Here is a 27,545-nt window from a genome sequence, read left to right on the forward strand (position 1 = left end):
TGGGACGATTGCACGCAAAAATGCGTGAAATTTTCTGTCTTTAGAACATTTTATTTCCAATACTCTAAATACATTTAACATCCTTTTGTTTTTAAACATTAAAGCATTCTTATTGCACAGCTGGATCTTCCGCCGGGCCGCAGTTGTCACGCCCGTTACGTTACGGTTGAAATGTGCCGGTGACTCGATGGTGATCTACGACTTCCTCCAGTCGGGAATCAGAGAAGACTGTTAGAATGGTTTTTAATGGAGAACAGCACAGTTTGAATAATACCGTTTAATTCACCATGGAAGGGCTTATTATTTGCACCGCACTCAGAGCATGAGAGAGAGAGAGAGAGCTGATAGAGTCGGGCACTACAGAATAATTGAACTATTGTATTCTACAACACAACGCAAGGTCAATCGAAACCTCACGCATAATTAGAACCACAAGAAAATAATCGGGGCATCTGGCAAGAACTGGCATCCGCTCCAGCGCTGAGGGCAGGCAGCCATATTGTTTAAGTCAATTACCACTGTGTTTGGAGGTTTCTCGGTACCTGGCATATCCTGTTACTAATTTAACCCTTGACGCTGAGATACATATCGGTCAAGCTCACTGACATTCAAACAGATATTAGACGCAAACATTTCTATTATGAACCCCAGAAAATGTGTCGGTAATTGTGTAAGCATGTACGTGAATACTCTATAGGCCGTCGTTCGAAATCTAACACAATTTGTATTTTGTGGGCAAAAATTACACGACACCGTTGTCTACGACAGTGGTTCTCAAACTGGGGGCCGGGGGGGCACAGTCTTTGTGGTATTTTATGAAATATAGAAATTTAGCATAGATTTTATGCAATCAAACATCAAAAAAATAATACCACCAACCAAAAGACTTGATGTTCCAGCATTGTATAACTGAATATGTTTTTGGTTTAATAAAAATTGTAAGTTTAAGATCATAAGTTTGGGGGACCACAGAGCAATGCAACCCACACAGCGGGGGGCCTTGCAACGAAAAAGTTTGACATGTGCTACAAGTACATGCGCGGATATATTATGTGTATGCTGCTTATGTTTCTAGTTCAGAATTCTGTAACCGTCACTTACAGTCTGTCAAATTCTGGCCAGATGTGAACAGCCGTGACTTTTATAAATACGCGACATACAAGTTTTCCCTGGCAACATAAATTCAATTTTTTTTATAAGTTATACAGACATAACAAGATGAGGCACATGTATCACGCCCAGGCTTAAAAGGTCTTTAAGGTCTCTTTGCAGCAGAAAAAGAAAAAATAAATATTTGCTCGAGTGTAAATTTGATCGTGCGGCTCCTCAATAAGGGCTTGTGCAGCGAGAGGCTAAACATACACTGCTACCATTTAAACTGGCCTTTTCACTGCCATGACACATCATTTTAGAGAGCGAGCGATGGTGGAAAGAACAGACAAGGCTAAATTAAACACATTTGTTTCTGCTCACACATACCACAAGTCCTATGAAAACAGAGCGCTGATTGTGTCCACACTAAAGCCCCTCTGACACACACACGCACGCGCACACAGGCACACACACATGCATGCACGCCCGCACACACAGCTGTCTATAGAAAGCTGGGTGTATGTTTGCCGCTGCAGTGGAAGCATATAGAGACAAGCCTAGACCTCCTGTGAGCTCAGACTCAACTTTACAATCCAATACTCTACACATTCAGCTCTACCATGAAATACACACACACACACATGTAGCAACCACGCTCTTTTACTGCCTCACACGGAGGCAAAAGTGTACACCAAAGGCACAAACACAAGCTTTAATGACAGACAACACAAATATGTACACATGCAAAAAGCTTGTTGCGAATGAACTGTGTTACCTCATTGGATTCATTGCAATTTAACAACAAACACAATTTGTATTTGGTATGACAGGGAGGCAGGGAAATGTTAAAGGAACGGGTTATGGCTGGAATACACTACAAAACAGATTTTTTTAACTAGACATCATACACTTGCAGACTTTTTGAAAGTTTCAGATAGAAACGCACTAACTGATCAAATCTGCAGACTGGCACAGACTTTCTGCAACAAGTCCAGACTGAAAATCTGGGCAAATCTGAGCAAAAGTCTTTTAGTGTATTTTAGCCTTTACCCAGGTTCTTATTTAGTGTCTTTCATTTACTTTCTGTCTGGTTCTCATACAAAGCTATGATATGGTTTCAAAAGACTTCTATAGCACTTCTGTTCTTTTGGATGTTGCAAGCTACAGGTTCCCATCTGCATTCATTGCATGAAAACTCTTCAAACTCCTCAGGTGTTCACAGAAGAAAGTCATACCGGTTTGAAGCAACTTGAATGTCTTTGTTTATGGATGAACTATTCCTTTAACGTGCCACTCATTGATTTCTTCATTCATTTAAAAGACATCCTTTACGTGTAATGCGACAATAGAAGTTCATCGGCTGTCAACAGCAGTGAGCCTCCTTCACAACATGTTCCATCATCTGTGTTTTTTCAGGACAGAACAAACAGGAAAGCTCACCACACAATGAGAAAAGCAAACAGCATCCAGGCTTCGCTGTGTGAGGTTCTGGTGATGTCCACAGAGGAGCTCCATAGTGTGGACGTAGTCCACGCCGAGGGTCCGAGGGGGTCATGAGCCCTCTCACCTCTACACGGTTGAAAAGCTCACCCTGAGATCTGGATAATGGAAGGGAAACCAAACTGCGTCCAAGAATGTGTCGGGCGCTAATGGAGCCGACTGCGTGCGTGACACATTTGAGAAATTAGCTACACAAGTTAAACTAACAAGCTAACAAAGTCCATTGTTTTTATTCGTTGCCGAAGGCTTTGAATGGGATTAGAAGCCTGGTGTTACGTGGAAAATCATTGTGTCGCGAGGTGAATGTTTTTTTGGCCTTATTTTCTCTTCACCGGGGAGCAAAAATAAAGCGGGACGTGAAACCCCCCAAAAACTTTGCAAGTAGTCAAGGATAAGACATATCCACGCTATAAACTGCAAACAGCTATTAAACACATTTGCATCAGCACGCTGGCGTCTTGAACGTCTTGTAAAAGCTTGTAATACTTTGGCAATGTATTGCAAACGAAGTTACTTTAGGACATTCCATCACTTAAAGCTGAACGCACATGAATCGTACCCGGTTAACCTGCCTTGCGGTTGTTTTTTCTGACTAATACTTACAGGGTGATGTCCAGAAAAGCCGGAATGCGTCATGTTATGTTTAACTGAGGTGTGAACTAGGGCTGGGTCTCGATTCAGATGTTCTGATTCGATTCAATTTCGATTCTCAAGCTCTCGATTCGATTCTCGATTCAGTTCAATGCATGCGTACAGATAAAAATCACATAGATATTTCTTAGAAAAGACCTGTAAACATCAGATTACAATGGCGAATTAATAAAAAGAAATGAAAAGCCACAAACGTGCAGTGTTTCCGCTAGGAATTTGTGGAACTGTGGCGTTTGGTGATGTCACACACGAATTAACATATTTGTGACGTCATTGTCATTCATACTTTTTGAGTTGCAATTTCAAACTTGTTTCGCTTCTACTTTCTGATCATTCTGTATTTTAAACCAGTTTGTTGCCCAAAAAAGCCGTTCTCATTTATATATATTCTGTTGTCAGTCTGATTCTGTTATCATCTGACAAAATCACTACACACACGTGAAAGAGCAGTGATATTGGCTACAACACAGCGCGTAGCCTCTACCTATGCGCTAATTTACAGACGAACTTTGTTCATGTATATCCAAACAGTCAACATAAAGCTCAAGTTATACTCGTGCGTAGGACCTACGTACGTAGACGATGCCGTCGTGAACATTTATGGTTCTGCATTGAGAGTATGCGTCGTACTGCATTTACACCGCCGAAACGCTAGTTGGCTCTTTGTGTTTTCACGGGTTTGCTCTTCTTCGCCGATGTTTTGTGTGTATGCTAGTGTTTGCAAACGACAATGGAAGCTGATCGCATCTTAATGGAGTTGGAGCTGTATTTCCGAACCTCTTCAATCAGACGCTCAGTAACTTGGTCGAGGTCGATGCTCGCCATGTTGTTCTTTTGTGGACTCTGAACTTGCCGGAAGAAGATGCCAGAGAAGAAGACGCCAGAAATGCGTAGAAGGAAGTACGATGCTGCCAAACCGACCAATCACAGCGTTTGCGGTCCGCGTTGAGTTGACGCGTTGTTACATTTTTGGAGAGGTGCGCGTCAGGCTACGGCGCAGGGTACGCGGCTCTGCGTAGTCCTACGCACGAGTATAACTTGAGCTTAACAGTGACAGGTGTTTGAAATGCCGTTTGTATTCTTTTATTCGCAAATCGGCTGCCGTACGGTGAATTAAATGTGCTGCTTCTCCCTGTTGCTCACTGCATAGAGTCACGCTGCGAGAGAGACGAGCCCAAAGCGAGATCTCGCGCTCGCGGGGCAGTACTGCAACATTTTCCCACTGAATGAATGTTAAGGTTTATCCAAAAAGGCGCATGGTATGTCATTATGTGCGTCGTCTCAACAAAACACGACATACTTGCATCCGCCATGTTAATTAAGTAATGAATGAACGATAGGATCCCCGTTGTAACATCCCCGTTGTAAAAACAAAAGAGACATCTACATCTACAACTAAAGTAACACACAGAGAGGGAAAGGAAAAGGTTAAAAATGTGCTCGCAATAGAGGAAGAAACTAAAGTCAGACATTATATGAAGACCAAGGGTTTGCGAGCACTGCTTGTTGACACAAAGCTAAACACAATGTATTCTTTTAAAACTTGTTTGATTTGTACATTACATAAAAATTAGGACTGTCAAGCGATCACGATTAATGGCATCCAGAATAAAAGTTTGTGTTTACATAATATATGTCTGCGCATATTTATTTTGTATTTATAAACACATACACAGATATAAACACAGATATTTAGAAGATATGTACATGTATTTCTTCATATTTACCGATCATTTAAATTATATATAAATGTTTATTCATTTTTATACTTTGTATTGTTCTTAAATATATGCATGTGTTTGTTTTTATAAATACAAAATTAATATGCACAGTACACAGACATTTTATATTATGTAAACACAAACTTTTATTCTGGATGCGATTAATCGTTTGACAGCCTTAATAAAAATGCTTGAAACACAATAAGTGACTGCCTTGTACTGGCAATGAATGTACATTAAAGGGATACTTCACCCCAAAATGAAAATGCTGTCATCATTTACTCACCTTTGAGTTGTTCTAAATCTGTATCAATTTCTTTGTTCTGATGAACACAGAGAAAGATATTTGGAAGAATGTAGGACAGCAAACAGTTCTGGGGCACTTTTGACTACCATTGTATTTTTTCCTAGTCAATGGTAGTCAATGGGGGGGGCAAAATCTGTCTGGTTATGAGCATTCTTCCAAATATCCTTCTTGGTGATCATCAGAAAGACATTTATACAGATTTGGACCCATCAAGTAATCCAAGGAAAAGTCATGATTTTGATTCATTTTCAATTGTGCAGTTTTACACCTTAAAATAATCCCTAAATCTAAACTAACTTGAAGCAAAACGAGCCAATCATCAGACACCTTCATATGAAAGATCCTTTCAACCCATTTGCTCTTTTATATTCAAGTTAGATTGGCTTTTGCATTCAAGGCTGCGAGCATCTCACTCTCCTAAACCTTATTTTGATGTTAATTCATGTAAACACGTATGCAATCATCTCAAAATACTTTCACGTGAATTTGTGACATGAAAATCAAAACATCGAAACAGAAAAACCCCATGTAGATGAAAGCATTGCATTGAAAGCAAACAAACAACATGAGGACACATGTAATTAGAACAGAAAATTAAAGTTTGTGAAGATACAGGTTATAAAATCTTCTCGAACACTATATGCACATACAAAACTATATCTACGTCAGCCTGTATAAGCAACATTCATTAATCCTTAATGTTGATTGGAAAACGTGAAAGTTATAAAGTGCTAAAAAAGTGTGAATGAGCAACATTGCACTGAATAGATTTGATAAAAGGTCTAGTCGATGTATTGTACATTTCTAGCCATCATGCTTTGTGCTGAAGAACAGGCCTGGAGGGAGACAAATATCAAACATTTATGTGTGTTGATCTTCAATCTTGATCTGTGAGGATCTTGAAGCTCAGGCTTGAAAATCACATTAATTCACACAAACAAACACGTCTCAACAATCCCACTCAGCTTTCTGACCCTGAACCTTGACCTTTCACCGTTAACCTAAAGGGCACACAAAGTAGTGAGTGACAGCTAAACCAGAGAAGCAGAGTAAGCTTTTAGGAGTGTGTGTGTGTACACAGGCACAGACTGACCCCTTGGCACCGGAGCAGCGTGTTGGAGCTCTATGAGGTGTTACGATTACCCTGTGGCCTCAGCAGTGAATTCTCACCCGGTGAGACTAATTCTGGGTCAAAGTCTCTCTGGCATTTAATCACATTTGTTTGCCAACACCTCCACATTAACCGAATCATGTCAGAGATGAACAACTATAGAAAAGAGAGGGATATAGAAAGAGTTCTGGTACTTGTTTAGGATCTTTAACAGAGCTCAAACTAATGAGTAAAATCACAGCAGGAGACTGAAGGGAAAAACTATAAAACATACATTGTACACTCTCTCACCAAAACACAAATAAACAAGTGCTATATTCTTCTAAAACAACCATTCGTTTTTATCTGAAAGAGCTGTGTTTATTGTAACAGTTTGTCAATAATAGCGGTAGTCCAATATGGGTTTTACAATGCTAAATATGATAAACTGAAAAAAATATCTGACTATAACAAAGACCAGGAAGCAAATAAGCAAAACAAGAAAATAAACAGAGTTTGGTTCCAAAATAAGATAACTTTTTTTTGAAAAATCTAAAATTGTGTTTTATTATGTGATCGTGTTTTTATTGTGTTAGTTAGCTGTATTTTTTAGTTATTATGGCTTAAATCAAAACAAACCAACCCAACCGCAGTTTGATTGATATTGATTGTAATGCCCAATAAAAAAAAACATGATTTTAGAATTTTTTTAAAAACGGAGTTCTCATTTTGGAACCAAACTCTTCAAATATTACATTAGGGGTGTGATGAGATCTCAAACACAATATCCTCACACAATTGGCATGATTGAGTGCTGGGCTCGAAATTGCTATCATTTTAGTCGCAAATGCTCCCTAAATTTAACCAGTGCGACCTCTAAATAAATTTGGGAGCATTTGAGTGAGTTCACATTTTGTTGTGGTGTGACCTGTTTTCATTACTGTCCAGAACACGCTAATAACTGCACAAAGTATGTGCGTGCTGTGAGCTACAGTGACCGGCCCGGCCATTCATATAGACGATGTGGTTTTCCATCCCGATGCGCTACTTTCCCACTGTTCCTCTATGTAAACGTGCTAGACAGATGGGTTTCAACATTCGCGCGCGCGTCTCTCGCGTCTGCGGCGCCTTGCGCATAAGCACTAGTGTTTACGGCGATTCGCGCTGCAAGCAGCACTTTGGGAGCACATACAACATAGTATAGCAATTGCAAGTTCACATTATGTTATTTTAAATACATTTATATCTATTGAATAGCAAAACAAACTCTTGAGGTCTTAGGCCTAGTCCACACGTACACGGGTATTTTTATAGTTTTCCTTCTTCGTTTTAAACCCCCCCCCACACGAAAACACGCTATAAAGCGCTGTCAAAAGCATGTCAAACCAACGGGTGGTGATATAACCCTAACCACAAAGCCGTGTTGGCCAATCAGAAGCCTATAATCTGACGTCAAACAAAGGAGATCGCGGCACGCATTCCAACGTCATGCGCCAAATCTCCTTTCACAGTCTACACGACAACACTGAAACCGGAGTTTCTAAAAATCTTCACCCTGGCAAGAGTTTTCAAAAAAGTTCAGTTTCAGTGACCGAGTACTGCGTTTGTACAAACGGCCAAACCGCATAGAAAAAACTGTGGTTTTGAAAATACCCGTGTTCATGTGGACAGGGCCTTAAAGGAACAGTACCCTAAAATCAAACTATTGATTGGAACGCACAATAAAAAAACATGATTTTTGAAAATCAAACATAATTTTGTCACCCTCATGCAATTCCAGATGAATATGACTTACTTTCTTTAGTCGAACACAAAGATGAACACAAAAATCGGTCAAAACGTTGGCTTTAAAGTCACCATAAAATCAAACAGGAAAATTCGAAGTGTTTTACACAGTGTTGCAGTGATTATTATAAATGATTTATCCGTGCACACCACTATTTTTCCACTTGTAATCTTTCATCAAAAACATTAAGCTCACCACATGACGTAAGCAACAAAAAAGAGGTAGGACTATACTGATTGTCCAATGGAGCAGGCATTTTTACAAGTGGTGCAGCGGGCCCAACTTACAACAAACCAATCAAAAAGGGAAGGGCAAAATAAAGCCCCGCCCTACATTTTTTCTAATTTCAGAAGCCGTTTCACTTGGATATACGTCACGATACGGAACTTCGGAACGTGGAAATGGAAGTCAATCGCAACTTCCATTTCATGGTGACTTTAAAAACATGCATTTTATCATGCAAGTAATCCAAATGACTCCATTGGTTTTACAAAATGTCTTCTGAAGTGAAATGATGTGTTTTAGATGCATGACTTTGTTAAATAATATGAAACTAAGATGTCATGAGGGCAAGTACATTGAGGAAACTTCCATTTTAAGGTGAACTATTCCTTTTAAAGTTTTTGTTTCTGAATGCACACTCATCTGATAATACGCCCTTTTCACATGACGTCACGCATCTTCCGTTCTGCCGCGAGGCAGTGTATCGTCACTTCCACTAGCACTCCAGTTCATAAGGTGGCGGTAACGCACCTATAAGCTGGTTTGCCAACCACCAGTAAAACTCAAGAAGAAGAAGTTACTTCCGCTAGCGCCTCAGAATGGAGTTTACCAAGTCCCTTGCACATCTGCCACAAATACGGCTAGATGATGTACAACGTCTTGCAGACAAATTTTCGCTAACGACAAGATCAAAGCTAGAGAAAAGATACAAAGTCTTTGTTGAACAGTACCTGTTTGATTATGAAGGTAAGTCTTTTGTTTTCTTTTTGTGTTAGCAAAGGTGCTAGGAAAAGTACTTGAATACGTGTTCTGTCAGTTTTTTTTCACTGTTGTTAAATTCCAGCGCGACGGCAAAACGGAAGTTCTTCTTCTTCTTGTTTGTTGCAAGACGGATGTTATGAAACACTGCTTTGCGAAAAGGCGGAAGTTAAGTGACGTCATTGTGAAAAGGGCCTATAGCACAGAATCAGTATATATTTGAGCGTGTAGGTAGGGCTGTCACGATTATTAAATAATCGTCTCATCGCGATTGTTTGACCTCATCGCGATGATTTCGGATCATCGCAATTATTGCACATCTCTATAGAAGACACTAGGGGGAGCTGTAGTGCATCTGCATATTGCATATTTTAGTGTATATATTGTTACTAAAGCATGGTAATACTTGTAAAATGTACCACCACAACACAATCACTTAAAAAAAAAACTAATACATATACAAATTACCTGCAGTACAATTTAATATTATTTAAGCAAATCTCAGTGTGAAAACCAGTCTACCAAAATCTCATTAACATAGAAGTAAACTTTTATTGTAGTCTTGCAAGTGAGAAAAAAACAGACTAGAAGCTTTTCTATGACTGATAGTATTTTAATGGTGGCTTCAATTCACACCTGATCAATTTACTTCATTTACAAGTATTTGGTGGTTGTATTATTGACAGGTAAAAGCCTAAACCTTAAATATATGATGACCCAATTTTTTCCGATGTATTTCCAAGAAAAAAGCATAGTCTTGTATTCAGAACAATATGGTCATTTCAATCGCTGAATCAAAAATGAATGAGAATTAAATGTCAAAGCTCAAAAACAGACAATTAATCGTCACAATCGCCAAAGCCCTAAAACAGACAATTAATCGCCATGATTTATTAGACAATTAATCGTCAATCAAATTTCATAATCGTGACAGCCCTACGTGTAGGTGTGGTTTCAGTTGGTCTGTGTGTGAAAGATCTTTAAATGAGACTAAGGTGTGCGTATTTGTGTTAGCTGTAAGATTCTGAGCTGCTGCTCTTGGTTTCTTTGTTCTGTCACACATGCCAGTCTCAAACTCTCAAAGAGCCCATTCACCACCATCGCTGCACTTGCCAACACACACACACCGTCCTTTCCTTTCTGTAACAAACTGTCCAATGTAACACAAGCATTCCTTATTAAGTGCTGAGTGCAGAACACGGCACAGCTGACTCGCTGCTGTTTAGCCAAAACGGGTTTTGAAAAACTCAAAAGCTAAATCCTTTTTAAAAACTGAACATCATGTGAGCGGGGAATCCTGCACATGCTAAACCGATTATTGTGACTCCCTTACAAGTCCAGTTGACTTAGCATGAGACATTAAATATTTGAACCCAACCACCCTGAGGTGTGCAGCAACTCTTAATTCAGGAGTTCAGGAGCCATGTTGTTGTGTGCCGTGTTCACAGCAAAAAAAGAAAAACAACGCTAAAACCATGTGTAAAAATGACACCATGCAAACACACTTTTTAAACATGTCGTCCGCCCCACACCTGTCTGAAATTGTCCCGGCCCAAGCCAAACAAGAATGTGGACTGCATTAAAGTTTCGAAAGCACCAAAAAGTCAAAGTCTTCTTTCTCCGGGAAGCCAAGAAGCTACTGCACAGTATTCGAACATTTGAAGAGAAAAAAGCATTTTACTGCTTTGTAACAACTTCCCCGAGATCACAGTGGAAACGGTGACTGGTCCGATTTGATGCTGTGGAAAGTGGCACAGAAAGTGCAACAACGCTGTTTGGGATTGTTGCTTGCTGCGAAGCGTCTTGCCTGGAGCGGCCTTGTAAAAGAGCTAATCGTTTACATCTGGAGTTTCGTGGAGGGAGGGGACACAGTCGGGATGAAGCAGGCAAAACAGTGCAGGATATTCAAGAGGTGCTGTGTGAGCACAGGGGCACATCCTGTGACGATAGGACGTACCTGAAAACTAACAGAACCAACCAAATAAAGAAGAAAAGATTTGATCGTTCACGTGAAGCGTTGGAGGTGTCGTCTTATCATTAGTATGCCTGCACTGCTGTGCTTCAGCTGTCTTTGCACAGGAATATCAGTACCGTGACTCTTGAGTGTTTTCATGGCCTCTGTCTGACCTGCGGTGTGAGGCAGGTCCTTAAAACAAACATGATAGTGATCAGAGATCCAGATCTGGATGTGAGGACCACATAGGACTGGGTCTTATTAACCCAGATGTGCTTGGTCATCGCATTATACAAACACAATCCTGTTGTACATAACATTTGTTTTGCATTACTATCTACCTCACACAACAACTGATGGAGTTTTTATATGACTTCTGTGGAACACAAAAGAACATATTCTGAGAAATGTCTCAAAAATAAATGTTTTGTGCCCATACAATGGAAGTCAATGGGGGCCAATGTAGTTTGGTTACCAACGTTCTTCAAAAAAATCTTTGTTTAAGTTCTGCCTAAGTAAGAAACTCATACAGGAATGATATGAGGGTGATTAAATGATGAAAGAATTGACTCATATCCACCCTCAAGAAGTTTAAAGGCATGGTTAAACCAGTGGTTCTCAAACTGGGGGGGGCCAAGATGGATGCAGCGGTTTTGTGGCATTTTATGAAATATAGAAATTTATCCTAAATTTCATGCAGTCAAACATCAGAATAATAACACCACCAACCAAAAGAATTGATGTTCCAGCATTGTACAGCTGAATGTGTTTTTGGGTTTAATTAAAATTTTAAGTTTAAGATTTTAAGTCCTTATTTGGGGGGTGCAAAGCAATGCACCCTTCCCAAAGGTGGCCTTAAAACAAAAAAGTTTGAGAACCACTGGTTTAAACTACCTTTAAAAATCATAAACCTACACTTAGGGACAAAAATATTAGCCCCTTTGGTAAATATGAGCAAAGAATGCTGTGAAAACAAATCTGCATCGTTTCTCTTTTTGATCTTTAAAAAAATTATCATTGGAAAAAAATCCAATGTTTCATTGAAGTAAAACAATTTAAAGTAGGGGGAAATCACATTATGGCCACAATTATTATCCCCCCTTCATTTAATTCATTTTGCTACCTTCAATTGCAAAGAAAAACAGATCCGGGTCTTCTCTTATAATGTCCGATGAGGTTGAAGAATACATGACAAGTGATCTTAGACTATTCCTCCATACAGAATTTCTCCAGATCCTTCAAATGTTGGTGCTGCCACTTCTTCAGTTCATCCCACTCATTTTCTATAGTGTTCAGGTCAGGGAACTGGGATGGCTATGGCAGGATCTTGATTTTGTGTTCAGAGAGTCATTTTTTTTGTTGATTTGGATGTTTGTTTTGAACCAATGTGCTGATGGAAGATCTAACCACGAACCATTATAAGAAGTCAGGTTTTGATTTTTTTATCTGTTGGTATTTAATATAATCCATGATGCCATGTATCTGAACAAGATGTATAGAACATCTGGTATAAAATTGGGTCCAGAACAATGAAGTTCCGGACAGTTCCAGAACGAATATTTATTCTCCTGTGCAAAAAGAAGTAATGACTGGACAACATCGTGTTTCTAGTCACCTTGGTGTGCTAAGAAAATGTAAAAATCAATGAAAATATACTTGAGAGATGTTTCACTCGTAAAAATTTCTGGGGGGGATAATAATTGTGGCCTGAGTGTATTACATAAAAACATTTATTTTATAATGTGATTTTCCCCCACTTTCAATTGAAACATTGGATTTTTGTGATTTTTTTAAATAAAAGATCAAAAGGAGAAACAATGCAGATTTATTTTCACAGCATTCTTTGCTCATATTTACCAAGGGGGCTAATATTTTTGTCCCCAACTGTACATCCCTGTTACAAGGTAAACTAATATAACAGTGCATGCACATTTATCAATACGCAACTTCCACATATTACATTCAGAAACTACCCTGTTCAACATTTCTTCTATCCACACCCCAGTTTCTTTCTCTATCCCAACCCCTCCCAACGCCTTTTGCCTTTTACTTATTTCCTTATCATCACTATCACTTTTCTCTCCTTCCACCCACCAACTGTGCAACATGTCACCCCCGGTCTACCTCCTTTCTCCGGCTCTCTCCCTCTCTGCTAAGCTTTAACTAAAACCATCTGCTTGGAATACCAGACTGATGAAGGTCTGGTTGGGAGTTCCCCCAATCCCCATTTCTTTTTCTCTCTCTCTCTCTCTGCATCAGATTTTATTAGCGTACACTCTAGCACTTAGCGTTCTGGTTTTGAGAGCACCGATGGCTCTTAATGTGAAATAAAACCCTAGTCTCCACGTGAGGGGCCACACATGATTCGAAGGGGCCCGCTGTAGTTGAGGGGGTGGAGGGTGTGCAGAGCCCTGCTATCAATCAGCCTAAGAGCCCTTATCACCCTGGAGAGAGATGGATGACCCCCACAACCCGCCAACCCACCGGGGGTTAACCTTGGGGGGGGGGGGTAGGGGCACCAGGCTGGCCATACTCAGCCTAGAGGGGCAGTAGGTATTAGTGGTACATATGATAAGTGCAGGCACACATACTTGTATACTTAGACATGTGACAAGTCGGTATTAGTTTGACATACGACAAGTGTGAACTGACTAACATGCAGACACACACAAACAGGACTAGATTTCATCATGGCCATCTCTTTATTTTTGACCAGTGAGCAGCTGTGATGTTTTGCCAGACCAACAAAAAGTTCAGCGCATTGTTTTCACAAGTGTTTTCCACATTATATACTGCTAGTGCTCAGGTTGAGTCCTCACATACCGACATTAAGCGTATCTAAGGTTACAAACATCAAACCTCTCGGCTCATGAGCTGTTGCGTAATGTCTAACTGGGTTATGTACAATTCAGCTGATAAACCAAGAGATGCCATATTTAATGAGAAATAAATACAAGGCATTTAACAATACATTCACCCTAATGATATAATAAGCAATATGGTTTCATCGCAATATTTCAAACTGAGAATTTTTAGGAACTAATTTCAACAATATTCTGTATGTAAATTCATAAGAATTGAAGTTTATTTTTCCATCACTGAGTTTAAGAAAAATGTAACTAAATTAAAATTAAGAAAGATTAAGAACGCTAAACCCTAAGAGAGAACTTCTTAAAGCAGTAAAGGCACAAATTATGTTGATGTAGGTCACATGTGGGAAGCTCATCCAACAGGATTAAACAGATGTCATATCGTAAAGTAATTGCCATATTTCTATAGTACACATCTTTACTTTGTGCACTGTATGTCAAGATGCATGTGAATGGGTGCAGACCGCTCAATATACATGGGTGTTACTACATACCATGTGTGTACACAAACCTTTAGCAAATGAAATGTAAAAAATTGATAAAAAAATTAAATTAGGTATGAACTACGACCTGTATGTACGACAAACAGAAGAGACTGTACTTCCCCTCCATAGTCTTGTTCCCGCTTGCATCAAATTAAATATACCGTCTACCCCAACAAGGGTCTAGAGAGAAACACATCTGGAATATTCCATTTGGGAATGCAGGCCAGCAGAAACCATGAGAACACGATCACGAGAGCTAAGCTGTTTGAAACAGCCACCACACCACCGGCAAACAAATATAGAAACTAAACTAACAAATCAACTCCAACAGTAATGAGGGCTTCACTAAAGTCGCAATATTTTTTTGCGGTTTTCCTGTTTTTGGCACTAAAATTTAATGTTAGATCACAGTAGTCAGTGGGAGTATTTGTTGAGCTAATGTTGGTTTTAGCCGGCTCCCTAAATTGAGCAAAACTACCACAGACAAGTCAATTGTTAGATTTAACACTTGAAAATAGTCAACTAGATATCAAATACTTTTACTAGATACTAGGTATGTAAGTATTAGAAACCCTCAGCTAGTTAGAACTTTGTATAACTTGGACAACTATGGTAATTATGTACGCCTTTAAACATGTTTACAGACAGCTGGGAAAAAAACTAGATAACTAAACACAATAAACAAGTACCCCTGCGCAAATAAAAAGAAACTACCTTGAGATTTCGTAATAACCTGTTTACGAACAGCTGGTTTCAGACGAAGGAAAAATCTTTGCTACTCTCTACAAGAGTCACTCATGTGTGTATTACTGGGAATTAGAACCATAAAAACATTCCAATGAGAGTTGAAAAAAAGTCTTTAAAGATCGGGGTAAACAGCTCTGCGTCTCGTCAAAAACATCCCAGCGTGGAATTAAAGTGGGCATCTCAAAGCGCTGAGCTTCTGTCTGAACCTGGCCCGCACCGAACCGCCTGCTTCAGATTAATAAATTGATGAAAAAATACATTTATAGACACGCTCATCCCGAGCAGCTTCAAAGGCCTTTTCATTGATGTCACAGAACGTAGGGAGTCGGGAGTGTGTGTGTGTGTGTGTGTGTGAAGGGTTGGTTGGTTTGCCAGCCCTCACGGGGGGTAGAATCTCTCCTGAAGGACCCTGCTCTTGAAAAGCCAGAGAAGGCTATAAACAGAATATGTAATGGCAGGGATGGAATAGAGGGAGGGATGATGGGCAAGCGATGGGTGGCAGAGGGGGTCGATGCCAACTCCTGCTCTCCTCGGAGAAACGAAGGAGGGGCGAAGGCCAAGGCTGGCAACGTTTCACACAATTCAAAGAGTATTCAGTGCAAACACGTCCGCACATCCTTATGCTCGACGCAAACGCGTGTGCGTTTTTTTTCTAGGACACGAGTTGAGTGGTTGCTGGCTTTATGCCGTTCACGTTTGACGAGAACCTTCGGTTTAATTACTTCCCGAACACAAAGCGACTTTGAATGCAAGAGGTCGTCAAGTTATTCCAAGCCTTTTTCCATAAGTCTCTAGTATTTATATCTCTTACATTTGCGTTAATTAAAATATGCTCTTTAGCCTCCGAGCTGTCCTGAAATGTATTCAAATTGAATAAATAACAGCATGAATAAACGTAAACATATTAAATACCCAAGTTAGCTGGGACCCAAAAGACATCATTTCAATGCATAAACCTTTAGTCGTAGGTCACACCTTAACTGAAAGAGATGCGCTTGTCTTTAAAAGCGAAATCCTTTCTTAAAGATCTATGTAGAAATCAGTCAAGACTGTTTACACAGTTGTGATAACACCATCAGCGGAGTGAACATTTGGCAACCACCCTTCAGATTGCTTACAACGTATCTGTTTCTCTTTCTCTCTCTCGCTTTCGTTCTACGGCGAGCAAACATACTTTTGGGTGTAGGCACAATGTTCACTCTGTTGAACTTATTTCCACTCATCACTGTAGCAGCAGGAGATGAGAGGCTTAAGAGCCAAACAGGTACAGCCCGTCTTCCTGAATACACACAGACAATTTACTCATGCTCTTTAAAAACCAAGTACAATAGCACTATTGACTCAACAGTCTCGAAGATCTTTAGCTCCAAGACCTGCAGGCAAAGTGAGAACACATGAATCTGGATAATTGCCCATGCGGAGTTCTGTTAAAAGACATGTGGCCTGAGCTTCGATGACATGCTCGGGCATCACAAACGTGTGTGTTTGAGTGTGCGAATATACCCGGCGCTATTCTTCTCGAGGAGACAAGACTAAACAGTTTAAAATGTGCTTCCACTGAGGTGTGTTTGTTTGCCGACGTGGGCGCCGTGATACAAAAGCAGGAGTTGAGAGGTTAGCCGAGTGACTCCGTTTGCAACCGTTCTGTACTGGCGAGAGGATTCAAATCAGACTACATTAAAACAACACGAGCTCGTGCTGAAAGGTTTCGCGGCCTTGGGAGGTACAGTCTCTAAAATTGAATAAAAGGAGCCTGAAAACAGATTATGCCTGAGAGTTTCGATGGCTTTTCCAGGAGAGCTGAGACTTGACCAGAAAATCTTTTCAGCATGTAAATGTGCAACATAAGTACAATGCTAGGAACCGCCAGGGGTCACTGACTAGCATTTAGGATTGAATCCATATGTTTTCAACTCATTAATATCCTACATGTCAAAACCCGTCATCAAAATGGAAAGAGGTATTACTGTAATGGGAACATCCTGTAAAACAGGAAATGATGTGACTGTTACGAGATTATCTTTAACGGTCCATACTGACACACAACTTTATTTTTGGCCCTTTTTGCCATTTTTTATTCACGGTGCAGCGAAGACAGAAAACACTGGGGAAATGAGAGCAGAACCTGAACTGGAAATGTGTTGAGCTAGAATCGAACAAATTGGCTGCCAGGACACGCTAACCTCTAACCCACAGCACCACAACTATTCTTTTTTAAAGCTTTACAACAGGCAACTAAATGCATGTAAAAATGGTCTTGGCGGGTAACTTAAACCACGCAATTAAACAAAATTGTAATAAGGATAATCTGAATGTTGCTGATGTAAGTGACAAACACTAATCAAATATACCAATGGAGTGGCTCAGAGATGACGTATTTTTGTAAGCTAAAGTAAACGGCACGCTGGTTCCCTCGACCGAAAGCCTATGCATTTTTCCCATAGACTTTTGGAAGATCTGTGATTAACAAATGTTCATGATGTTTACACGTTTTGTCTATCAAGATCATCTTTACAGATTAACACAATATTTGCTATTGAAGCCTAAATACAATCTGCAGAAGTAAAAAGCTAACATAAGGCTATAAACAGACTACATTATGGTCGCTCGATATCAACGTCACCACCACCAAGCCTCCGACAACTTTCTCAAACTTTATTTAAAACTTGTTGCATTATTTGTGAGATTTATATGTGCAATGACGTCTAACGTCCCCGCCAAAGGAAGTAGTCGCTTTTAGAAACTTGTTAGCAACCGCCGTTTTAAAGACACAAAGGTTTAAAAAAAATCACAAGCGGGTTATAACTGGTGTGTTTTATGTCATAGATTAAAACGTATAAATATTTAGAGGTTTTGTTAGCTACAGACCTTATTTCAGGCGATTTACCAAAAAACCCATTCAAAAAACCCACTGACTTTGGGGCGATGGAACCGGAAGTCTTAAAATGCTAACTCGCTTCCGGGGTTTTCATACAAAAATACGTCATCTCTGCGGCACTCTATAAACAGCTATTGAGATTTGTCTAGATTTTTTTAAGACAAAACAAAAATATGAGAAATATGTCTTTATGCAAAACATTTAATAGGTGGTAAAACACTTCGGCCCGGTTTCAGAGACATGGCTTAGCTTAAACCAGGACTATGCCTTAGTTGAATTAAAATATTTATGTCGCTTTTATAAAAACGCCTTCAAAGAACACATTACCGGTGTGCACCTTGAGACAAAACAATGGCACTGACATATTTTAAGATATTTCTGGGCAAGTTATATTGAGTTAAGACAGGTCACACATTCATTTTAGTCTGGTACTAGCCTTAAGCCTTGTTTGTGAAACAGGGCCTTCATGTTTTATTTTAGACCCTAGTAGTACTTTAGTCATAGTCGGTGTTGGGTGTAACTAGTTACTAAGTAATTAGTTACTGTAATTTAATTACTTTTCCCTTGAAAAAGTAAAGTAAGGGGTAACTCTTATTTTTTCTGTAATTTAATTACAGTTACTTTTGATGTAATTAAACTAAATACTTTGTGTAATATATGTGTGTGCAATAGTGGAATTGACATCAAAATTCAAAGTCTAACTTTAAAATCCGTGCTTTAATGTATAATTCTCACATTTGTAATACTTTGATCAGTTAATAAGAGTACTTTATGTAGTTTAATATTATTTATTTGAATGAATTAAAAGAGCCCTTTCATGCCTATCCTTGAATCACTGAACTCATCAAGATTGATATAGGATATAGAAAGTAATTAGTAATAAGTAACGAAATACTCTTGGTGAGAGTAATTTCTACAGTAATCTAATTACACTATTGAATATGTAATTAGTAACTAGTAATTAATTACTTTTTCAGAGTAACTTACCCAACACTGGTTGTAGTATAGTAACTTTTTCCTTGTTTCTCTTTCCATCCTTCTTAAACTTCCAACAACAGTCCCTCAAAACAGATGATTCTGCAGGCCAGCCGCAAGCATTTATCTCTGTGACAACCACTGAGAAGAGCTGTAGAGAGGACTGGCCGACACACACAGTCCTCAAAACCAGTCCCACTGGATCATTGAGGAATTTCAGCTTTGAGCAGACTTTAAATCAATTATGAGGGAAACGTGCACGCCTGCACTTCCCCACATTTTGCTTCTGTCACTTCTTGCAGGCCTCTAGACTGCGACTAAACAGTCGCATTTTGCGACTATTGTTCCTGCCAGTGCGACAAGTAGGGCTGCAGCTATCGATTCTTTTACTAATCGAGTATTCTACTGATTTTTCCATCGATTAATCAGGTATTCGGATAATAAGTGCTTTTTCTTTATTAAAAAGCAATACTAAATATACAAGAGAAAATAAGACAGGTCTCTTAAAATGAGTAAAACAACTAATTTGTTTCCTTTTTAGAACAATTAAAGTTTTTATTGCTGAAATTGCATACATTAATATCTGTGAAAACTAAACCCATTTAGTACATTCCATTGCCATATTAAATTCAAAATTCAACATAATACAAATATATAAATAAGAAACATGAATAAAAATAGAAGGAATAACTTCAAAGGTAAACAACTAACTTCAGCTTATGCATGATGCATTTAGTTTATAAAAAAATTCTATTAAATAGTAATATATCGCCTATGACTTTGATTTTGGCAGGTTGTCGGAAGACGCTTATTTTTTATATGTCTGTTTCTTCACTCAAACAATAACATGTTCGTGAAATAAACTCTCAGAGCAACTCTGGAGATGAAGTTCATGTCCTCATTCAGCGCAGACGCAGACAAATTTATGAGCATCACGCGTGTAGCACATTAAACTCTGCAGTTCATTCACTCAGACACGCAGAACAGCCAGATGACATGTGTAAATAACAGGATTCTGCATCCGCATATAGTTTGATGGACTCAATGCAGCCGGAAAACAAGTTTCACTCGCAAAATAGATTAAAACTAAGTAAATGAGCATGAGAAATAGGTGTGAGCGTGTTGACACTAAAATGCATGTGTCTCACGGTGAATGCGTGAGACTTGAGAGCTCTGTAACATGAACAGAGTTTAGCAGGCTGTGCGTTAGTAATAATGGTCCATGGGGAAACGCAGTGCTCCGTGTGTACTGTAGTTAAATGGATTAAACAAAGCTTCGAGACAACAAAATTTGCCTCGATGATTTTTTGTATTCGAATTACTCGAGTTACTCGAGGAATCGTTTCAGCCCTAGCGACAAGTTTTTCTTAATGGTCACACCGGTGCGACCACCAAACGGATCAATATATAATTTTTGCGTATTATAAATTTAATGCGCAGAAATGTTATATTGCGCAAGCGGCGCATTCAGTCACTCATTTTCGTCTCTCCTCCTTCAACCATTCACTTATATATCAGTGCCCCACCCCAAAGACGTATTCGCGGGTAAGAGGCGAAGGACCGAAAGAGCAGACGAGAGAAGAGCTCGATCTTGCAACTGAAATAAATATGCAGAATACAAGGATTTCCCCGGCTAAGGTACAAAACAGCAGAGATAACGAAATGTGTTGCGAGTATTGTATGCATGTGAAGCTAATGCAGGAAACATGTGTTTAAACTTTAAGCACCAAACTATTGTATAAAGCTCTCTACTCTAACAATACTGCAAAGCATACAAAACGTTATACATCACGCTAAATACTATTTATTTGTAAGTCGCTATTGATCGAAGCCAAACGTGTATCAATGCAGCTTTCATGAAGAATAATCACTAAAAGCCTTCAGGTCTCGCGGGTTGTTTGAGATATGCGCGCGCCCAGAGAGTCAGAGCACAAAATACTAAACGGAGTTCTCTTTCACGCCTTCTTACTCTGAAACGGACATATAAACACAAAATAACGTCAAAATTCCCATATTAACAAGAAACCTTGTAAAGGTATTCAGTTTCGTGACCAAACAGTTGGGAAACAAAACACGTGTTCCAGAATATTGTGCGAGCTCTTAAAGGGGCAGCAGCATAATAAAGATCTCTGTTTAAAATGTTCATCAAACAACAAAGGACGGGCCCAAAAACACTCACTGATATTAAAGGAATTGTGTTCTCTTATAGGAGTTGTTCACAACAAATAAAGGAAGAAAGTAGCTTTAAGAAAGATGTGCTTTAAATATGGTAAAGTGTTGAAAGAGAGTTTACATATACAATAAAAATCATTCAATCATAAACAGTGATTTGTATTCATTTCTAATTGATTTATTAATGTATTAAGTACATATTAATGAAGTTTTAGTGATTATTTTTTCTTATCTCACCCCACGACTCTGGTGCTCTTAAATTAAGGGCTGGTGCCACCAACTAAATAACGTGGTAGCACCAGTGCCACCTCTCTCAAGTGTTAGTCTAGAGCCCTGCTTCTTGCCTTTTTTCCTTCATCTTCCTCTCATATCTGTCCTCTTCTCAGCTCTTTTTCTTTAAACTTGACTATCTTTTCTGTTTTCGCTCAGAAAGTCTCTTACTTAATAAGTCATCAGAATGGAAACCTTCACTGCTAACTGAATGGAAATCTGAAATCCTCAATGGCTTTAGCTAATGTAACTCAAGTGATTCATTTCTTATCAGCCAGTTTTCCCAAAAACAGTTCAAGACGTACCGCAACCATCAAAAACACCTGTCTGATGGTGTATGGTGGTAGCAGCCGGTTTTAAAGAAGATCAATTATTTTCTGAAAGGGTTTAACTGTGTAAACGGCTAACACACATCAAGCTGACATTAACAAAAACGATCAGCAAAATAAAACAACAAAAAAATGAACACCCCTGCTAGTCGCATGTTAGATGATGAGATTTACGGTCACATTTCTCAAAACAATTCATCAGTTTGTGCTGAAAGGCTTTCTTTCTCACATTCAAGGTTAGTTAGCTGAATTCCTACAGATACGCAAACACGTACCTGAAACAGCTTTGAACCCGATAAAGCCCTAAAGCAACATATAAAACCTACAGGGATATATCGCCAACAATAACAATCTGATCAAACTCAAGCAGAAGAAAGCATGCGCGTCCACGCGTGCGATGTTGCAGTTCCGTGTTAAGAAATTTCAGGGAATTAGAATCCGTTTCACCTGCTTTCCCTCAGCCAACATCAACGCAAATAAAAACAATAAATATCGCACGAATCGCCAGAATTTAAAGGTGAACACCTCAGGGATATCATCGACGTTACTCACAACAAACCTACATATTAGTTTAGAAGCAACATGTTTTGCGATCGCTTCAGGCTTCCCTTCGTTTCAGGCCTGCCTTTGCAAACGTTGCGTCTTCTCCAGCTACCTGTAATGTGATTTGTGCACTTTAACACTTTTTTTTTAAAGTCAGTGTAGAAAATAAATGTGAAGATGAAAATATTTAATGTAGTAAGGCTATACCTAGACGACCCAGAAGCACAGTGATGGATTTTTGTACACAAAAATCTAGTGTGCCATGCCATATAGGAAACACATCACGTTTCCACTGGCCAAATGTATTTCCGAAAAATATTTAAGTACGAAAAACTTACAGAAATTGTAAAAAAAAAAAAGCAAATAAATTAAAAAACAATACATTTTGAAGCAGACGCAATATTTCATTTAATAGAAGCACTTTAATAGCTTTCATCCTCATAAAGAGCATGTTCTTCATTACAACACCCCAGATTCTCCACCTTCCCCACAGGCCACCGCTAAACATTTTTTTTACTGTAACCCGCTAAACCTAGCCTAGTGAATTGCTAAATTGAAACCGAACGCAGTGTCAAATTATTCCAATTCTGAACATGAAATGGGGAAACGGAACAGACCTACTTGTTTCCTGGCAAACAAACTCCACATTTGCTCATTCGTTTAAAAGTTGGAAGCAAAATTCAGATTCTGAGGGGCTCCTCGGCTTTGTTTGGAAAGTTCCTTATGTGATTTTGACAGCTGTGACTGAGGATGTCTGAGCGCGAGTTTAAGATTAGTGTGTAAATATCTGAAGTATGCCAACCTCTCATTGTCTGACTCGCAGCTCAGTCTAGAGGTGCCGAATGACAGGCTAAGCTCATCTGCCTCAGCGACCCCCCCACCACGCACACACTTGACTAAATCTGATAGACTTCAGGACAAAAGCATCTGTGAGATCTTACTCTGGGATTATCTGTGTCTTAAATTTTGGAATAAAATATTAGCGCCAATCCGCTCGGGTTCAGGAGGTTACGGACTTCTGCGATTGGAATACTGTGAGGAATAACAAAAGAGTTAAATGTGGACACTGCCTCTTTTTCAAAACAGAAAGATGAGTCCAGCGTGGATATTTGTCGTATTTGGTTATGGGGTAATTTTCTGTGGGAACAAAATCTTTCTCTACCCCGATCAGCTAATCTAAATAAGAGAAAGTAAGCCTTATCCTGAATGACATCATCTGAATATTTGTTAGTAAGCCTGCATTAGCCTTTGGCTCTTTAATGCGCATTATGTTAGTGATAACAGAGGGCGGGGGTTGATGCCGTAATATGGGCCTGACATTGGCTTTATACACCAAAGTTTGAGTAAATACGATGTTCAGATCGCAACAGATTAGTTTTGCAAACACTCGCTCCACACAAATCATTAAAACAAAGTTTAAAACTCAAATAATCACATGTACAGCCCGAGGCGCTGAGGGTGGGATGAACTAGGGAACCATGTTGCTTCGAGATAATTTAAGCCAATTGGCTCTCGCCAAAACAAAACTGTATAGGCTGAGGAACAAAAGAGAATCTGAGCGCTACGACTATGCATCTAGCCTGCAAGGAGCAGCCATTACGCTAATGAGGGCCTATGGAGATCCCAATGAAGCCATCAGCATTCACTCAGAATGACAATGCAAGACTAACGCCTCAGGAACTGAATGGACAGGATTGGGAAGGAGGGAGAAGTGAAAAGAAACGGGGAGGCCAAGAAAAACTTGTGCGAGCATGTGTGTGGGGGATCATAACTTTTCACTCAAACGCTTGGCCGAGTCCAATCAAATCACATTGCAATTCAGGCGGAGAAGAAAGATGTGCGCATTGGAAAAAACAATGGCTTGTAAATTTGGGTAGATCGCACACAGTTTGGTTAAAGAAAGCCTGAACCAGGAGAGTTTCTCTGTTTTTTTGCAGATACCCAAACTTTCATTCTCTCTTTTTTTTCCTCAGAGTGCTGACGCATAACACCGCAGCAAAGCCATACATGAATGCCCACTGGGTTCTTTGTAAACTGCGCTGAAAAGACCCAATGCTGAGGCTAAAAGGGCAGTCAACCTTTCCCAGACACGAACACAAAACTCACAACACATCTATTGGGAGGGAACAGGCAAACACTGCAGCCCTGACGAAAAGAGCGAACGAACACCCGGACAGAATTTCAGTTTGACAGAGCCGTTCTTTTGGTCAAGACTAATCTTGTTTTAAAGCGAGCTAAACAAGCGGCCCGAAAATGCTTAATTACAGTGAAGTGGCATACGGCTCAGAAAAAGATTCACTGTGCATTAGCTCGATAAGCCGAATGGTTCACGGACAAACAGGAGGAAATATCTTCAGCGTGTATTTGGCCTAAGAGGCTCAAACTGGAAAATTGTGGGAGGCGAAATGCCACAAAAACGTTTAGCAAATCTGAGCCAGTAAAGGGTAAATTGACTCTCTCGAATAAATAAATACGATTCTACCAAAAAGCTAAAGCACACAATTACAACCAATTTTAGTTTGCCGCATTTTCAAACAGCATCAAGCCATGGCAATCCACTTGAGGGTTTGATACAAAACAGCCTTGTATAGTCTTTCAATGTTACAAATAAACTGGACACACTGGATCAGTAAAGTCAAAAGCAACCCAATTTAATGTGCCAAAGTGCTCGTCAATCCACAATGCAAATGTGTATTTCATCCATTATGCGTATGTGGAGAGAACTTAAATCCTATTTAATTTACTAGTCGGCTGTTAATGTTTTATTCAAAGTGACTTACAGTACAGCTATTGACAGAACAATACCACACGAAGTGATAACCACAGATTTTAAGGGGGGACACAATATTCAGAACTCCAATGTACCAATACGGGAGTTCTGAAACTTTTACATCCTTTGTTTCAGTTCACATAGCATCGTGATGCTTATCAACCGAGAAACCACAAACATACACCACTTCCAGACTAAAAACAAACGTATTCAAAATAAATAGACGCGTTTTAAGGCAACATGTCGTTATCGTATTGATATACAACAGAGGATCGAATTTTACTTGTACGTGAAGTTTCTCGTTGACCCTTGAGAAGCTCCAGGGATGAGCTGAGGCAGACAGTGTTTTAATGGCACTCACCGTTCTCGCGCTGGGAGACAAGGCGCCGTTGGTCAAGTAAGGGCTGGCAAGGTCTGGGATCATTATGAACGGGTAGCCTGGATAATGGGGGCTCTTAAACAATCCTCCATCTTGCTGTCTTCTCAAAGCTTGACAGTGGAAGATAAGACAGAGAAAAGATCAGGGATGCGCGCGTCAAGCAAATGCCGCGTAAGTTCATTCAGCACGAGCAAGCTCTTACCTTCAGTAAAATACTCTCGAGCTCTCTCATAACTTTCAATATCAGCTCTCGGTTGACTGCGCCTTTCGGTTTGCTGAGGAAACACGCGAGAAACGGAGAAAAACAAAGCAGAAAAGTTATTTTCCGTCGGCAACAACCACATCCACGGGTCATGACAGCATGCGGTTGCGGTCGACTTACCTCTGAATCAGACGAACTGCTGTTATTTTCCGACTCGTTCACTAAAGACGACTTAACATCGTCCAGATCTCTTTCGGCTGACACGTCTTCGGAGATTTTCTCTTCTTGCTCGCCCTCATCTTTGAACGAGATCATTTCATCGTTCGCCCCCAACTCATCTCCCCCGCCTCCGTTTAGCTGTGGCATGGTTGCGATTTTTTCGCAAGAAAAATACAGTTCGCGTTACCAGCCGACTCGCTCCGAACTGCAACAGAATGGTGTAGTCCGCTCAGCGCATGAAAATCACACACGCGATGTAAACACAAGGTCTCGAGGCTTCTTGCGGTTTCACAAATAATCCTTGACGGGCGAAATTAAATCCAATTTGTCCATGATTACTTTAAAGAAGCAATCGCACAAAGGCACGGCAGTTTTACTGCAACAAACTTGGCAAACTCAGCTCCAGACGTGAAGCACCGTATCCTCTAACGTTAGTCCTGAGAAACTTGCACACATAAAAAAACCTCGTAACGTCCGAATCAAAATCGCGCGTAATTTTGAATCCGTTTCTACATTCAAACAATTTCAGACCATCCGAACGCATAAGTTGCGCGACTTTTCCTTTAAAACACACAGCCGTTACCAAAACACGCGTACTGATTGCGTGAAGAAAGTTGCAACTGCGGACACGTCGTCTCCGTATTCCGAAAGGCTGTTTTACTCGAATAAAACACAAATCCCTCCCCAAATCAGCCGTGTATGTCTTTCACCCTGCTTGTTAAAAGCGTCATGTTTCATAAACGAAATCGCGAACGCTCAAAACGGTTTCGTTTGGACGCGAAGAGGCTCCGTTTCCCTCCACGTTTAGCTGCTGATGGGGAATGCGCAGGCAGCGGAGCGCGCGCGCGTGTGTGCTGGAGGAGCAAAATGCAGAGGAGGAGTTAAGAGCTGAAAAACGACACTCCATTCAGCATGCACACACACACTCAGAAAAGTTTAAAGGAACAGTTTGTTCGGGGCTTGATTCTTGAAATAGTTCACTGACACTAAATCCTGGGATTGCGTTATTAATATTTATATAAGGCATTTCAGGAGGTAATGTTCTTAAGTAGAACCCATAACGTTGTCCTGAAGGTTCTACTTGGACCATTTCAATGTTTAAATAGTTTATAAAATGTAACCAGTTAGTGACGTTTGCTAGCATTGCCATTTCTATTGTGAACAATTAAATAGGGTTGATTCCCAAAATATTAAACTTTGGTGCACATCTTTATTTCTACAGGCCGTATAAAGCCTCAAAGCTATTATGTGCTATTTCAAAACGACTACATAGCTTCAATGAAGGAGGATCACGGTAATAAAAACCTTGAGCCCCTGAGTTTTGACTTGACCCAGTAAAGAACCACATAGCAACACCCTAGAAATCAACCATTCATCACCATTCATATGTCTTTGGAATATGTAAACATTTAGTTATGATGTACTTTTTTCCCCATCATGGTTGGTCAAATGAGTTTTTTGTCCTTTGTTATGGTCCATTGATATTTGGTCGAAAATCAATGATGTCATGCTTTCCCAGACTGTCATTTCTTGTGCTGCTGGTATCCCCCTTCACCACAGATCACAAAAGAACAACTAGGGCGTAACCATCAATGAAGGGGCCAGACACTAACGTTCACCCCCA

The 27,545-nt window shown here is 39.8% G+C and overlaps 1 protein-coding gene across 1 annotated transcript in view; it reads right to left on the minus strand.

The window, feature by feature from the left end:
* tcf7l1b (transcription factor 7 like 1b) overlaps positions 1-26,982 on the minus strand; it is a 63,165-nt gene extending 36,183 nt beyond the window's left edge. Inside the window, exons 1-3 of the mRNA XM_057357057.1 lie at positions 25,883-26,982; positions 25,703-25,775; positions 25,483-25,610 (exon numbers count right to left, since the gene is read on the minus strand). Coding sequence (XP_057213040.1) covers positions 25,483-25,610; positions 25,703-25,775; positions 25,883-26,068 — 387 coding nt within the window. The 5' untranslated portion in view covers positions 26,069-26,982. The remainder of the gene's footprint in view (positions 1-25,482; positions 25,611-25,702; positions 25,776-25,882) is intronic.
* Between the last annotated feature and the right edge of the window lie 563 nt (positions 26,983-27,545).

The sequence above is a fragment of the Triplophysa rosa genome, linkage group LG17 (genome assembly GCF_024868665.1).
Source record: "Triplophysa rosa linkage group LG17, Trosa_1v2, whole genome shotgun sequence".
In the NCBI taxonomy this organism is placed as follows: Eukaryota; Metazoa; Chordata; class Actinopteri; order Cypriniformes; family Nemacheilidae; genus Triplophysa; species Triplophysa rosa.